This window comes from Micropterus dolomieu, linkage group LG10 (genome assembly GCF_021292245.1).
Source record: "Micropterus dolomieu isolate WLL.071019.BEF.003 ecotype Adirondacks linkage group LG10, ASM2129224v1, whole genome shotgun sequence".
NCBI lineage: Eukaryota > Metazoa > Chordata > Actinopteri > Centrarchiformes > Centrarchidae > Micropterus > Micropterus dolomieu.
Window position 1 is genome coordinate 28,086,672 of NC_060159.1, and position 15,297 is coordinate 28,101,968.

Below are 15,297 nucleotides of genomic sequence, written 5' to 3' on the forward strand. Positions count from 1 at the left end.
TGAAACAGCATCCAGGAAACCAGACAGACCAGAAACAACCATCAGACAAGAAGACATCTTTAAAGCCTCACCTGGAAGAGATGAACCAATCAGAACAGTGATGACAAAGGGAGTGGCTGGCATTGGGAAAACAGTCTTAACACAGAAGTTCACTCTGGACTGGGCTGAAGACAAAGCCAACCAGGACATACAGTTCACATTTCCATTCACTTTCAGAGAGCTGAATGTGCTGAAAGAGAAAAAGTACAGCTTGGTGGAACTTGTTCATCACTTCTTTACTGAAACCAAAGAAGCAGGAATCTGCAGCTTTGAAGAGTTCCAGGTTGTGTTCATCTTTGACGGTCTGGATGAGTGTCGACTTCCTCTGGACTTCCACAACAATGAGGTCCTGACTGATGTTACAGAGTCCACCTCAGTGGATGTGCTGCTGACAAACCTCATCAGGGGGAACCTGCTTCCCTCTGCTCGCCTCTGGATAACCACACGACCTGCAGCAGCCAATCAGATCCCTCCTGAGTGTGTTGACATGGTGACAGAGGTCAGAGGGTTCACTGACTCACAGAAGGAGGAGTACTTCAGGAAGAGATTCAGTGATGAGGAGCAGGCCAGCAGAATCATCTCCCACATCAAGACATCACGAAGCCTCCACATCATGTGCCACATCCCAGTCTTCTGCTGGATCACTGCTACAGTTCTGGAGGAGGTGCTGAAGACCAGAGAGGGAGGAGAGCTGCCCAAGACCCTGACTGAGATGTACATCCACTTCCTGGTTGTTCAGTCCAAACTGAAGAACGTCAAGTATGATGGAGGAGCTGAGACAGATCAGCACTGGAGTCCAGAGAGCGGGAAGATGATTGAGTCTCTGGGAAAACTGGCTTTTGAGCAGCTGCAGAAAGGCAACCTGATCTTCTATGAATCAGACCTGACAGAGTGTGGCATCGATATCAGAGCAGCCTCAGTGTACTCAGGAGTGTTCACACAGATCTTTAAAGAGGAGAGAGGGCTGTACCAGGACAAGGTGTTCTGCTTCATCCATCTGAGCGTTCAGGAGTTTCTGGCTGCTCTTCATGTCCATCTGACCTTCATCAACTCTGGTGTCAATCTGCTGGCAGAAGAACAATCAACCTTCCAGCTGTCTAAAGTCTTCAGAGACAAACCTAAACTAACACATCTCTACCAGTGTGCTGTGGACAAGGCCTTACAGAGTTCAAATGGACAACTTGACTTGTTCCTCCGCTTCCTCCTGGGTCTTTCAATGAAGACCAATCAGACTCTCCTACGAGGTCTGCTGACACAGACAGGAAGTTGCTCAAAAACCAATCAGGAAACAGTTGAGTACATAAAGAAGAAGATCAGTGAGAATCTGTCTCCAGAGAGAAGCATCAATCTGTTCCACTGTCTGAACGAACTGAATGATCGTTCTCTAGTGGAGGAGATCCAACAGTCCCTGAGTTCAGGAAGTCTCTCCACAGATAAACTCTCTCCTGCTCAGTGGTCAGCTCTGGTCTTCATCTTACTGTCATCAGAAAAAGATCTGGACGTGTTTGACCTGAGGAAATACTCTGCTTCAGAGGAGGCTCTTCTGAGACTGCTGCCAGTGGTCAAAGCCTCAAACAAAGCTCTGTAGGTGGATTTATGTATGTGCAATTTCAAAAATGCTTGATTTAATATTTGACAAATACAGGGCTGCCCCGTGGCATAAGCGACATAGGCGGTTACCTAAGGTGCAACATGTGAATATTGTGTTTTCATTTATATAGAAAGAGACATTTCCACCATAAATTGGTGCGTAAATTTTCACCAGAATGCAAGAAATGTCTTTATTGCTTAAAATGTTCTGGGGGAAGACCCTGATTGACCATGATTATTGACTTGGCCTTTCATCTATACATGCTTTAAAGTCGTGAGTTTGGCTGCTGAACTTTTTTAACAATTCCTGAGGATTTAGGAGTGATTACCCCAACCCCAGCAGTGGACGTTTTAGGGTTGGGCTTATTAAAATTTAGTTTGTGTCCATTGCTGATCTTTTTTCAGGCTGTCTGACTGTAACCTCACAGGGAGAAGCTGTGAAGCTCTGTCCTCAGTTCTCAGCTCCCAGTCCTCTAGTCTGAGAGAGCTGGACCTTAGTAACAACAACCTGCAGGATTCAGGAGTGAAGCTGCTGTCTGCTGGACTGAAGAGTCCACACTGGAAACTGGAAACTCTGAGGTCAGTATTAAGCGGTTTCTGTTAAATCCTCCTTATCTTGTTTTAGGTTCATGTTAGTGAAAATGGTCTGTAGGATTTTCCTGCTGACATGATTTCCTAAAACAGAGTTTATGATGTTTTCTTGATTCCAGGCTGTCAGGCTGTCTGATCACAGAGGAAGGCTGTGCTTCTCTGGCCTCAGCTCTGAGCTCCAACCCCTCCCATCTGAGAGAGCTGGACCTGAGTTACAATCATCCAGGAGACTCAGGGGTGAAGCTGCTGTCTGCTGGATTGGAGGATCCACACTGGAGACTGGACACTCTCAGGTTTAGACAGACAACAAGAGCTCACACACTGTGGGTGTCTATTTTCTCTTATTTAATGTCAATCTACTGGAGTTCATCATCACGAAGGAGTTTTTATTTCTTCTAATTCTGTTCAGAGCAGTGAGTAGGACTGAGTTAGGAAAAATATCGATCTTCAGAAGTCTTATTGATTGGAAACAGCCGTTCATTAGAAACATCAGAAACTACCAAAATCAGTCAGACACTACTCACCAATTCACTATATTTCCATATATAACATGTTTACCTACTGTAATATTCCCCAAACCAGCTGAGTGGTATGTGCAGTGGATAAGTGTACCAGTGCAAGTGAATCAAGGTACTCATTCGCACTTATCAGAATCAGCTTTATTTGCCAGGTATGTGTACATATACGAGGAATTTGACTCTGGATTGTACATTGCTTATGGTGTGCTTACTCTTACAATAATACTATAATAAAAGTATAATAAAAACAACCACAGGCTACAGAATAGAGAACACAAACATCCATCCATTCATCTATCTTCAACCGCTTATCCTGCGTACAGGATAAGCGCAACACAAATATACACACTATAAACAAAACAGAACAATATAGACAGATTGACAAATAGTGCAGTGAGCAGAGTGCAAAGCATGCAGGAGTAAATAATTATAATCATTATTTTTATGTACATGTGAGGTGGGTGTGATATACAGGTTGTCAGGGGTCGGGGCGCTGAGTGCAGACTGAGGTGAGGACCCAAATGCAGACAATGGCGAGGCGAGAGGAGGATGCAGTTCAAACAAAGGATTTATTAATTCAAAAACTAAACTAAAACAGGCTTACATGAAGCTCAGGGCAAAAGTCCAAACAAGGTAATCCAGGAAACACAAGGCGATCCAAAAACACAGGGAAAACGGAGCACAAGGCGGAACACTCAACAAGACACAAGGACGTGACAAAGACTGGAGAGACAGGCAGGCATACATATACACAGGGACTAACAAGCGGGGCGGGAGTAACACAGGTGAGCGGGATCAGGGCTAACGAGGCAGGCAGAAAGCATGGAAAAGAGAGAGACAAGCAGGGGGAAACAGAGAGAACACTAGACAAGCAGACATGGGGCAGAGTGAATAACCAAGAAGACAGAAACACACAAGTTACAAAGAACCAGAACCTAAACGAGAACACAGAACTAGGATACAGAGTACAGAGGAGACCAAACCACAATAATGCAAACAAGGACCAGGAATGAATACCAAAACATGAACTAAGGACATGGAACTAAACCCAGACTCCCAAATAAGACACACAGACAGGATCATGACAGTACCAGGCCGCCAGAGAGAGACAGTTAACCCAGAATACACAAGTACGACACAGGGCTGAGATGCAGAGCTAAACAGAACCAGTAAATGAACAAGGGAATACACAAGACTAAACAGGGAACACAAGACCAGGAGTAAACACAAAAGACATTAACTAATGTACAGGACTAAGAACTAACTAAACAAGACTACACAGAGAAACGCAGAACCAAAAACAGACTTAAACAGGAAAGACATGAACACAAAAACCACGTTCCTAACACAGGTACACATTCATGTACACAGTGCTGGAATAGATAAGTATTATGTGCAGGTGTTCTTTACTTGGGGTAGGTGGATTTGGTATACATTATATATAATATAAAATAGAAAAATATGAACAGCTCTGAAATAGAGAATGATCAATAAATAATAAGTGATAACCAGTAAACAGGTGGCTGATTAGAGACAGAGCTACTGGGTTATTGCAAAGGAATTGTTCTTGACACAGTGAGTCAGAAATCAGCTGTTCCAGAGTGATGGCTTGAGGGAAGAAACTGTTCCTGCGTCTGTTGGTTTTGCCATACAGTGCTCTGTAGTGCCTACCAGATGGGAGGAGCTGGAACAGGTTGTGTCCGGGGTGAGATGGATCTGCAGTGATTTTTCCTGCCCATTTCCTGACTCTGGAAATGTGTAAGTCCTGGTTGGCACCAATGATCTTTTCTGCAGTCCTGACTATCCATTGTAGTCTGCTCCTTTTTGGTGGCAGATCCAAACCAGACAGTGATGGAGGTGCAGAGAACAGACTGAATGATGACTGTGTAGAAGTGGATCAGCAGCTCCTTAGGCAGGTTGAGCTTCCTGAGCTGGCGCAGGAAGTACATCCTCTGCTTGGCCTTCTTGATGATGGTGTCCCACTTCAGGTCCTGGGATATAGTGGATCCCAGAAACCTGAAGGATTCCACAGCAGACACAGGGCTGTTGAGTATGGTGATGGGGGGCAGAGTGGGGAGGCTCCTCATGAAGTCCACGGTCATCTCCACAGTTTTGAGCGTGTTAAGCTCCAGGTTGTTCAGACCGCACCAGAGAGCCAGCTGATCAACCTCCAGTCTGTAGGCCAACTTGTCGCGGATGAGGCCGATGACCGTTGTGTCGTCAGCGAACTTCAGGAGTTTGACAGATGAGTTTCCTGAGGTGCAATCATTGGTGTAGAGGGAGAAGAGCAGTGGGGAGAACACGCACCACTGGGGGGCGCCAGTGCTAATAGTCTGGGTGCTTGATGTGATGTTCCCCAGCCTCACCTGCTGACTCCTGTCAGTCAGAAAGTTTGCGATCCACTGAAAGGTGGAGGCTGGCATGGTGAGCTAGGTGAGTTTGGTGCTGAGGATGTCCTGGATGATGATGTTGAATGCCGAGCTGAAGTCTACGAACAGGATCCTTGCATATGTCCCTGGAGAGTTGAGGTGTTGCAGGATGTAATGCAGTTGCAAGTTGACTGCATCATCCACTGACCTGCTAGCCCTGTAGGCAAACTGCAGGGGGTCCAGCAAGGGGCCTGTAATGTCCCTCGGGTGGGCCAACACAACACCAACACCATCTTTCAAAGGACTTCATGACTACAGATGTCAGGGCGACAGGCCTGTAGTCATTTAATCCAGAGATGCAGGGTTTTTTGGGGACTGGGATGATTGTGGAGCGTTTGAAGCAGGAGGGAACTTCACACAGCTCCGGTGATCTGTTGAAGATCTGTGTGAAGATGGGGGCCAGCTGGTCTGCACAGATTTTCAGGCAGGATGGTGACACACCGTATGGGCCAGGAGCCTTCATGATCTTCTGCCTTTGGAAGAGGTGGCTTACATCCTCTTCACAGATCATGAGTGCATGTGAGGGGTCCGAGAGGGGGGTGAAAGCATTTTTGAAGATGGATTGTTTGAAGATGGAGTTGGAGTGGTGGAGAGGTGTGACTGTGGGCTTTTCAAATCTGCAATAAAAGCCATTCAGCTCGTCTTCTAGTCGTTCAGTAGCAGCAGTGTGTTATGTGTATGTTATAAATTCTCATCAAATGATGATTTTAGTGTCTTTAATATTACAGGGTTTTTTTTCAACATAATAATAATAATAATAAATTTAATTTGTATAGCACTTTTCACAAACTCAAAGTCGCTTTACAGAGCAGATAAAGAAACATGACCAAAGGGAAAAAAACAAAAAAACACTAGGGATAGGCAGAGGTGAAGAGATGGGTCTTAAGGTGGGACTGGAAAATGATGAGGGACTCAGAGGTGCGGATTTCATGGGGGAGGGAGTTCCAGAGCCTGGGAGCTGCCCTGGAAAAGGCTCTGTCCCCAAAACCAGGATTTGGAGCAAGTGATGAGTCGTGCAGCTGAGTTCTGGACCAGTTGGAGTCTTTTTATGTAGGTTGAGCTGATACCAAGGAGTAGTGAGTTGCAGGAGTCCAGCCGTGAGGAGATGAAGGAGTGAATGAGTCTTTCAGCAGCAGAGAGTGTGAGTGAGGGTCTGATTTTGGCAATGTTGCGAAGGTGAAAGAGGTTTTAATGACATGACTGATGTGGGGCTCAAGGGAGAGGGTTGAATCAAAAATCACACAGAGGTTGAGGGCCTGGGGAGATGGGGAGACAATGGTGCTGTTGATGGTGTTATTGGCTTTGCAGAGAGTGGATTTGGAGCCTATGAGGAGGAATTCTGTTTTATTGCTGTTTAGTTTGAGGAAGTTGTGTTGCCTCCTGGTTTTAATCGCTGACAGACAGGAGTTGATGTGGGAGAGAGGGGGATTATGGGGGGATTTGGTGCTGAGGTAGATCTTGGTGTCATCGGCATAACATAAACATAAAAGTTCAGGTTGAAGTGGCGGAGTATCTGACCAAGGGGGAGGATGTAGATGATGAAGAGAAGGGGGCCGAGTACGGAGCCTTGGGGAACGCCTTGGGTGACTGTGACTGTAGCAGAGGTGTGGTTATGAAGAGAGATGAAGTGGGATCTGTTGGAAAGGTAGGAACAGAGCCAGGTGAGTGCAGTACCTTTGATACCAAGGTCTTTGAGTCTGGTGAGCAGGATGTTATGGCTCACGGTATCGAAGGCTGCACTCAGGTCAAGAAGAATAAGGATGTTAAGGGTTCCGGTGTCAGCAGAAGTGAGGAGGTCGTTGAAGACTTTGAGGACAGAAAACCTCATTGGAAAGGTTCAAATTGGTTATTGGCATGAAGATGAGTTTCTAATTGTGAGGCGACTATACGTTCAAGGGTTTTAGACAGAAAGGGGAGGTTGGATATTGGGCGGTAGTTATTAAGGGAAGAGGGATCCAGACCAGGTTTTTTAAGGACTGGGTTGACAGTGGCAGTTTTGAAAGCAGAGGGGATGGTTCCAAGGGACAGTGAGGAGTTGAAGAGGTTAGTGAGGTAGGGGGAAAGGACGGGGAGGCATGACTTCATGAGCGGAGTAGGGAGGAAGTCAAGTGAGCAGGCAGTGGGTTTGGAAGAGCTGATGAGTTTAGAGATTTCAGGGGTAGTGACCAGGTCAAACTGGGAGGGAAGGCAGTGTGGAGGAGGAGTATGTAGGTCAGGCAGGACAGGGGGAAGAGGGTCTGTTGTAGGTGCTGCAGTAGAAACTGGGAGGTCAGATGCAGGGGACAGAGACTGATAAATGGTGTTGATGGTTTTTTTTGTCAGACGTTCAAGTTGGCGGCCAGTTTGTTTTATTTTCTGGAGTGCAGGTGTGTACCAGGGGGACGAGGTGTTAAAGGTGATGGTTTTTGTTTTGAGGGGGGCCAGTTAAGGGAGGTAGACAAAACGGAGTTGAGGTGGTTTGTGAGATCATCAGGTGAGGTGAGGGTTGAGTCCAGGTGGAGAGCAGGTCAGAGAGATGGTGGGGATCAATGGATTTAAGGTTGCGGAAGGTGATTTCTCTAAGGACGCGGGGGTGTGCGGTTGGAGAAGGAATGGTGAACCGTATCAGTTTGTGATCAGAGAGGGGAAAGAGGCATGGATGGAGGTCGAGCACTGGTAGGTTAATGGAGCAGACCAGGTCGAGGATGTGTCCATTGTCATGGGTGGGGAATGTGACATGTTGGATGAGAGTGAAGTTGTCCAGTAAAATGGTGAATTCTGATGACAGCTGGCAGGTGGGGGAGTGTATAATAATAATAATAATAATAATAATCCTTATTTGTAGAGCACTTTTCAAAAACAAGTTACAAAGTGCTTTAACAAGTGTAAAGAATAATACAAAAAAACAAGATAAGAGCATGAAAAATTAATATAAAATTAGTAAAATACAATAAAATAAAAGGGATAAAATAAAGGGATAAAATATAAGGATGTTGAAGTCACCGAGTAGCAGCAGGCATGAAGAGAGAGATGAGGCTAGTCTGAGGAGTTCTGTAAAATCAGAGAGGAAGGAAGGGTTTGGTTTAGGTGGCCGGTAGATGAGGATAACTGTCATGGAGGAAAGAGCTTTGAAGGCGAGATATTCAAATGAAGAAATTGAGGGGATGGTGACCCGGAAGTTCTGATTGTAAATGATGGCAAGGCTGCCTCCATGACGGGAAGGGCAGGGTTTGCAGATGTAATTGTAGCCAGTGGAGGATGCTTGGTTGAGAGAGAATATGTCATTGGGTTTCAGTGAGAAAGTTGTCAAGGATTACTTCATGGAGGGCAGGGGCTTTATTGTTAATCAGTCGGGTGTTGAGGAGGGCAAAGTTCGCATGGTGAGAGGGTGGTGAGATGGGGGCAGGCTGGAGAGATCTGAGGTTCTCCCAATTAACAGTGAGTGTGGGGGGGTAATGCAGTTGAGGAGGGACAGTGAGTGAATTTGCAAATGATTGGAGAATAGTTGTATGTGAAGTGCTAATAGCACTGTAGTCCAGTCCGGGTTTTTTGTGCAGCCTGTCGGTGTCAGCTCTGTGTGATGCAGCGGGGGAAGCGTTCCGATGACATGGGAGAGGTGCGACAGAGCGTGCAGGGGACCAGATGGATGGAATGGATTGTCCGTGGTGAAGATAAACAAACTTGCAGCGAAAGCTTCTGTGGATGTAACGGGGTTGTCGAAGAAGTCCGAGCTGTTTGATGACTGGGATGCAGAATGGAATAGAGTAGCTGATTAATTCAACAAGTTGCAGAGTTGAGTATTTGAACATGATGCCGAGCGGAGGGACTGAGAGCTCCGTGATAGCAGTTAGCAATGGACTAGGGACACAGAGATGGATGACTGATGTAAGTGCCAAAATGATCCACGGCATGACAGGAGGAGATGAAAGTCTCGGTTACGGCTCGCATCTGGTGGAGGTTGCCTGTGAGAAGGGCTAGGAAATCGGGTTAGCCGCTAATGCAGCTAGAGTTGGCCACCACGTGTTGGAGGCAGTAGTCCGGTCGAGGTGCCCAAGCGGCTTCAGGAACCAGCTGAACAGGAGCAAAGGAAGGAATAGCAGATGGAATAGACAGAATAGCAGACGGAAAAGCGGGAAATAAACAGCGTCAGCGTCCTCTCATGTTATGTCTGATGCTACTCACACCACCGGCAGCAAACAGCAAGCACGTTTTTGTCAGAGAACACAGATGTGGGAGAGATTCTGAATGTGCAAAAAGTTTTGAACGTGAGCAGAAAACCTGCTAAAACAGGATTTATTAAAGTTCAGGAATTTATACCTTTAATTAAAATTAACTTAAGGTTCTGGAGAAAGCAGTTGCTAAACAGCTGTGTGACTTTCTACAGAGCAATAGTTTATTTGAGGATTTTCAGTCAGGATTTAGAGCTCATCATAGCACAGAGACAGCACTGGTGAAAATTACTAACGACCTCCTTATTGCATCAGACAAAGGACTTGTCTCTGTACTGGTTTTATTAGATCTTAGTGCTGCATTTGATACCATTGACCATCAGATCCTATTGCAGAGACTGGAACATTTCATTGGCATTAAAGGAACCACTCTAAGCTGGTTTAAGTCCTCTTTATCAGATAGATTTCAGTTTGTACATGTTAAGGATGAGTCCTCCATGCATGCCAAAGTTAGTCATGGAGTTCCTCAAGGATCTGTCCTTGGACCAATCCTCTTCACTTTATATATGCTTCCTTTAGGCAATATTATCAGGAAATATTCCATAAACTTTCACTGTTATGCAGATGATACTCAGTTATATCTATCGATCAAACCAGATGAAACTCATCAGTTAGCTAAACTTCAAATGTGCCTTCAGGATGTTAAAACCTGGATGTGAAAAGTCTGGATCTGTGGCTGCAGGTCACCTGCTGCCCCCGTGTTCCTGCTCGACACCCTCTGCTGCAACGACTATTGTTATTAGTCCTATTGTTATTATTGTTATGATAATCATTAACATTACGATTGTTATCATTAACACTACTATAAATATCTGTACCATTTTTCATTTAGTCTATAGCAACACTGCTCTTTTATGAAAAGCACTGTGAGATAACTGTTGTGATTGGGCGCTATATAAATAAAATTGAATTGAATTGAAATTGAAATTATTTGAGGTGAAAAGGTGCCACATGCACACTCCCATGCAAAAGACACAAAAGAGGACGGCAGACTGAATCATGCCTGCATGTGTGCTGACTCAGCAGGGATTTTATTAAAGTATAAAAGTTGATCTACAGGAAAAATATAGACTATTTAAAAGCAATAGCTACAGAATGCCTTACTACATTATATTCTATACATTTTTTTTATTTTGAATTGTCAAAATATAAATTGTTTAATTTGAGGGCCAACATGCAAAGGACATTCTGACATTTGACATTCTGCTCTCAAATTAGTTATCTTCTTCTTCTTCTTCTTCTTCCTTTTCTTCTTCAGGTCTTGTTCTTTCAGACAGTGAAAGAATCCTGGAGACAGTTGATACAGATGAGTTTCAGCCTGTTTCTCTGTCACACTGACAAACTGAGGAACACTGCTTCATGTTGAACAGCAGTTAGGACTCATGTTGGATAGAAAATCACTCTGACTTTGTTTCTTCCTCCAGTGTGGACCATGGTGGAGAGCAGAGGTTAAAACCTGGTCTGAGGAAGTGTAAGTGTGGATTCAATCTGACTCATGATGACAAAACAGCACACAGTCAGTTTCTCTTTCAAAGTTGATAGTTGTGGTATTTATTCATTCAAACATTACTGACTAAATGCATCATGATTAAACTTTAGAAATGAACAACATCAGCACACAAACAAAGAATAAACCTTCAGATGTGTCTGATGATAAACTGCTGCTGTGTTGTGTCTCGTTCTCTCAATCAGATCTCTGTGAACTCACACTGGACACAAACACAGCACACAGAAACCTCAAACTGTCTGACAACAACAGGAAGGTGACACGGGTGGAGGAGGAGGAGCCATACCCTGATCATCCAGAGAGATTTGACTGCTATGCTCAGCTGCTGTGTGGAAATGTTCTGACTGGTCGTTGTTACTGGGAGGTCGAGTGGAGAGGAGGAGTTTATATATCAGTAAGTTACGGAGGAATCAGAAGGAGAGGAAACATTACTGACTGTGTGTTTGGAAGAAATGATCAGTCCTGGAGTCTGATCTGCTCTGATGGTCGTTACTCTGTCTGGCACAATAACAGAAAAACAGTCCTCCCTCTCTCCTCCTCCTCCTCCTCCTCCTCCTCCTCCTCTAAAAGAGCAGCAGTGTATGTGGACTGTCCTGCTGGCACTCTGTCCTTCTACAGAGTCTCCTCTGACACATTGATCCACCTCCACACCTTCAACACCACATTCACTGAACCTCTTTATCCTGGGTTTGGGTTCTGGCCTGACTCCTCAGTGTCTCTGTGTTCTGTGTAGGAGGGAGACAACTTCCAGTCCTGTGGTTTAAATGTTGGTGGTGGACGAGGCTTCACTTTGGTTAACATCTGGCTCACTGATTGTGCCTTTAATGTCATAAATGTGTTTCCTTAGAAATGGTGAAATGATCTCCTCAAGGCTGAATTTGTTGTGTACAAACTGAGTTGACTGATTTTCACTTTAATAAAGTTTTCTTGGAGCAGCATCTAGTAGCTGCTGATGGCTGCAGAGCTTCTCATTCACTTCAATAAAGGTTTGAAGACAAAAACTCAACAAATAGTCTTGATTTTTTCTGTTGCTCAAGTACATTTCTTTTTCTGCTGAGTTTGATCCTCACAAACACTGTTTCTGCACAATTTTATATATTATGTATTATAATTTACAGTATTAAATACAGTGTGTTCAAAACTTGCAGTTGTTATAGAGAGCAAGTTAGCTAATGTTATTAGGTAAAAGCTAACTAACGGAGCAAGGCTTAGTTTTACTTTAACTTAACACAACAAAACACCTAGTAGGCTACAGCTCAGACAAAATATGATCAATACCTACACTACACAGAAAACATTTTTATTAAAAAAACAATCAGTTAAAGGTTAACACACAAAATTAACACTGCACTATGTTTAGACTTTTTTTCCAAACAATATGAGAAAATACTGAGCAGATGAATCAATAATTAGTGCAGCCTTAAATTAATTCAATAATTATATCAGCAACATAGCGGATGTGCAAATCCATACCTTATCATTGGTAATGAATACAAAACTACTTTTTTTGTTTAATGTAAAAATGGCTGTTAATGAGGTTTTTCTAAATTAAGTCAGTCTGAATAATTGTTGAACTGAAAAACATGAATGTAGTTTGAACTTTAACGGCTCTGATGTTGAGTTTTGACTTTTGCAGACATCTGACCTGAGAGAAGCCGCTCGTCACACTGAAAAGATTAATTAAATACAAGTATAGTAATGACAATCCCCAGAATAGATAAATGACAGGGAACTGTTTACTAGATCATTTTCCAGGACATTTCCAGTGATGATCTAGCTGGTATGACAAACAGGGATCACATCATGCACTAATATGTTCCTCTGGGCTGATTTTAAAGATGTGCAGTCTGGTCTTTAAAACAGAAAATGTCTTCAGAGTCTGAGCAAGGTTACTGACTATAAACTGCTCTACACTTTTCTGTGTACTGTCTCTTAATACACTTTATGAAGTCTTTTTGTTAATGCTGGAACTGTCACACACTGCCAGTCGGCCATTCTTTGTGTTGCACTTTTGAGTTTAGTATCTGCCTTATAGTATGTTGGGTTTTGGGGGTCTATCTTGTCTGTCGTCTAGTGTTCAGTAACCCTTGTCATGTCTGTTACCCCAGTGATCCCTCTGCATGTCTGTCTGTTTTCCCCTGCTCTCTCTCTCCCTGCCTGTGTCTCGTTAGCCCCATGTCCTTCACCTGTGTTGCTCCCGCCCTGCTCGTTACTCCCTGTGTGTATATATACCTGGTGTTTCTGTCTTGTCTTTGTCGGGTCATTGTTTATTTATTTTTTTGTCACCCAGTGTTGCAGTTTGTTCTCGTGTCTTCTACCTTACTCGCCGTGTACCTCCTGTTACCTTGTGCTACTGTGCGTTGTCTGCTTAGTCTCGTTTTGATTGTTCTCTGTCAGTTTTTGGATTTACACTCGTTCCGGATTATTCTGTTGGATCACCTTTGTTTTCTTGGACTGTGTTATTTTGGGGTCAGCCACTCCGTTTGCAAGTGAGCTCGCCTTTTGTTTGTTTATTAAAACCCCTTGAACTATACCTGCACTATCTGCGTCCTGCATTTGGGTCCTCCAACCTGCCTCCACACCACCCGTCGTGACAGGAACTGGTTTGGTTTGTTTCATGTTAAACAGTTTGCTCAACTAAAATGCTTTATTATGCAACACAAATGATGAAAACTTAACATTAGCTTGCTACTTTCAGCACAAGTTTACTGTGGGGAAGTATGTGAGTATGGAGGCATGTGTGAAAGTGTAGTATTAGTATGTGTATAAATGTATGTATGAACTCATGAATGTCTGTATGAAAGTATGTGCATGAATATACTGTATGAATAAAACTATGTTGCACGAAAAAGTATGTGAACCCTTTGGAGTTACCTGGATATCTGCATAAATTTGTCATAACGTTAATTTGTCCTGGACAAGCAGCTTTTCAAAGCTCTGTCTCCACTGAAGAAGCAGCAGCAGCTGCTGTTTGTAAAGAGAAGTGAAAAAGCTTCCAGCACCTGGTGTTCCCAGGTAGTCTCCCATCTAAGTACTAACCAGGCCCAACCCTGCTTACCTTCCTGAGATTGCACAAGAGCTTATTATTTTATTATCAAAAATGTAAATTTACAATATAATAAATTTTCCATAATTAACCAACAAAAACAATTACTGAAGTAGACCACCCTTCAGTTGACACTTAACCAAAATAAATAATAAAGGAGACATCTAGTTTTTACAACAATAAAACCTATATGGTGTTATCAGTAAACCTGTTTTAAAAGTATCATACAAGAATATATCTATACACATGTACCTTACAGCTTTATATAAATTTATTATTGCTTTCATTTGGTCGTTATTAATTTAAAAAGCAGCAATAAAGCAATCTAATACGCCCAAAACAAAAATAAACAAATAATTAAAATTATAATAAAAAACTAACATACATGTGAAATATACAAGTGAAAACCAAAACCCCCATTTTCTTCCACACTTATGACAATGTAAAGGCCCAGCATTTTCTTGGTAGCACTCTATATTTATGAATCAAATTAACATCTCTTTTCACAATAATTTCAAATAAAGCATTTATATTTAGTTTTTTCTTTTCAAAATAGGCATAATTCCATATCAAAATAACAGCACACCTTGTGTGACACAAAATAAAATTTAATGAACACAAATTCACTCCTTTCTTTTTAAAAGGGATCCCAAATAGAAAAAACTGTCCTACAGTTTATTTTTGTAAATTTCCCATCAAGCAGCTAATTGCTTTAAATAAACAAAAACAACCTGTAAAATCCTTAAAAATAACATAAAAAGGTCTCATGACCACCTGCACACACATCACATTCACCTCTTCGTTATTATATATGTTATGCAGTCTTACTTTTGTATATCTTCTATTATGACGTAACATAAAATCACTATTTTCACATTCATAATTCCCATTCAAACTCTCCCATATATTTCACTTCTCTAGCTGAGGAAACACTCCCCCCCCCCCAACACTTCTATACTGTTTCCTGCATCATCCACTAATTCTGATACTATATATATATATAGTCTTATTCTGTTTCCTCTTCTCTTGCCCTAAAAAGAATGCAGTACACCTTTCTCCTTCTAATGCGTATCTTGCCTTACTCATTATAATTGCTCTCCTACACTTATCTCTCTCAAACTTAGCTAATTCAGCCCTTAACCTCCATGCTATAACCTGGCCCATCATCTGCTTTACTCATCTCCCTACTTATTTTCTCCCTTTCTTTTTCCCTCCTTTCCCTGTTCCTCTTCCTCGCATATCTTATACACAGCAAAAACTGGAGTGTTGAAATTTCAGGGTCAAACATTTCTGAGTTGATTTTAACTCCCAAAGAGTAATTTTAGCAAATTCTGAATTATATAATGTTTAATGTTGGGGTTCTTTTACA

General features: G+C 42.8%; 1 protein-coding gene across 1 annotated transcript in view; it reads left to right on the forward strand.

Moving 5' to 3' along the window:
* Positions 1 to 15,297, forward strand: part of LOC123977320 (NLR family CARD domain-containing protein 3-like) — a 274,498-nt gene that overhangs the window by 4,605 nt on the left and 254,596 nt on the right. Inside the window, exons 5-7 of the mRNA XM_046059907.1 lie at positions 323 to 1,623; positions 2,035 to 2,208; positions 2,340 to 2,513. Coding sequence (XP_045915863.1) covers positions 323 to 1,623; positions 2,035 to 2,208; positions 2,340 to 2,513 — 1,649 coding nt within the window. The remainder of the gene's footprint in view (positions 1 to 322; positions 1,624 to 2,034; positions 2,209 to 2,339; positions 2,514 to 15,297) is intronic.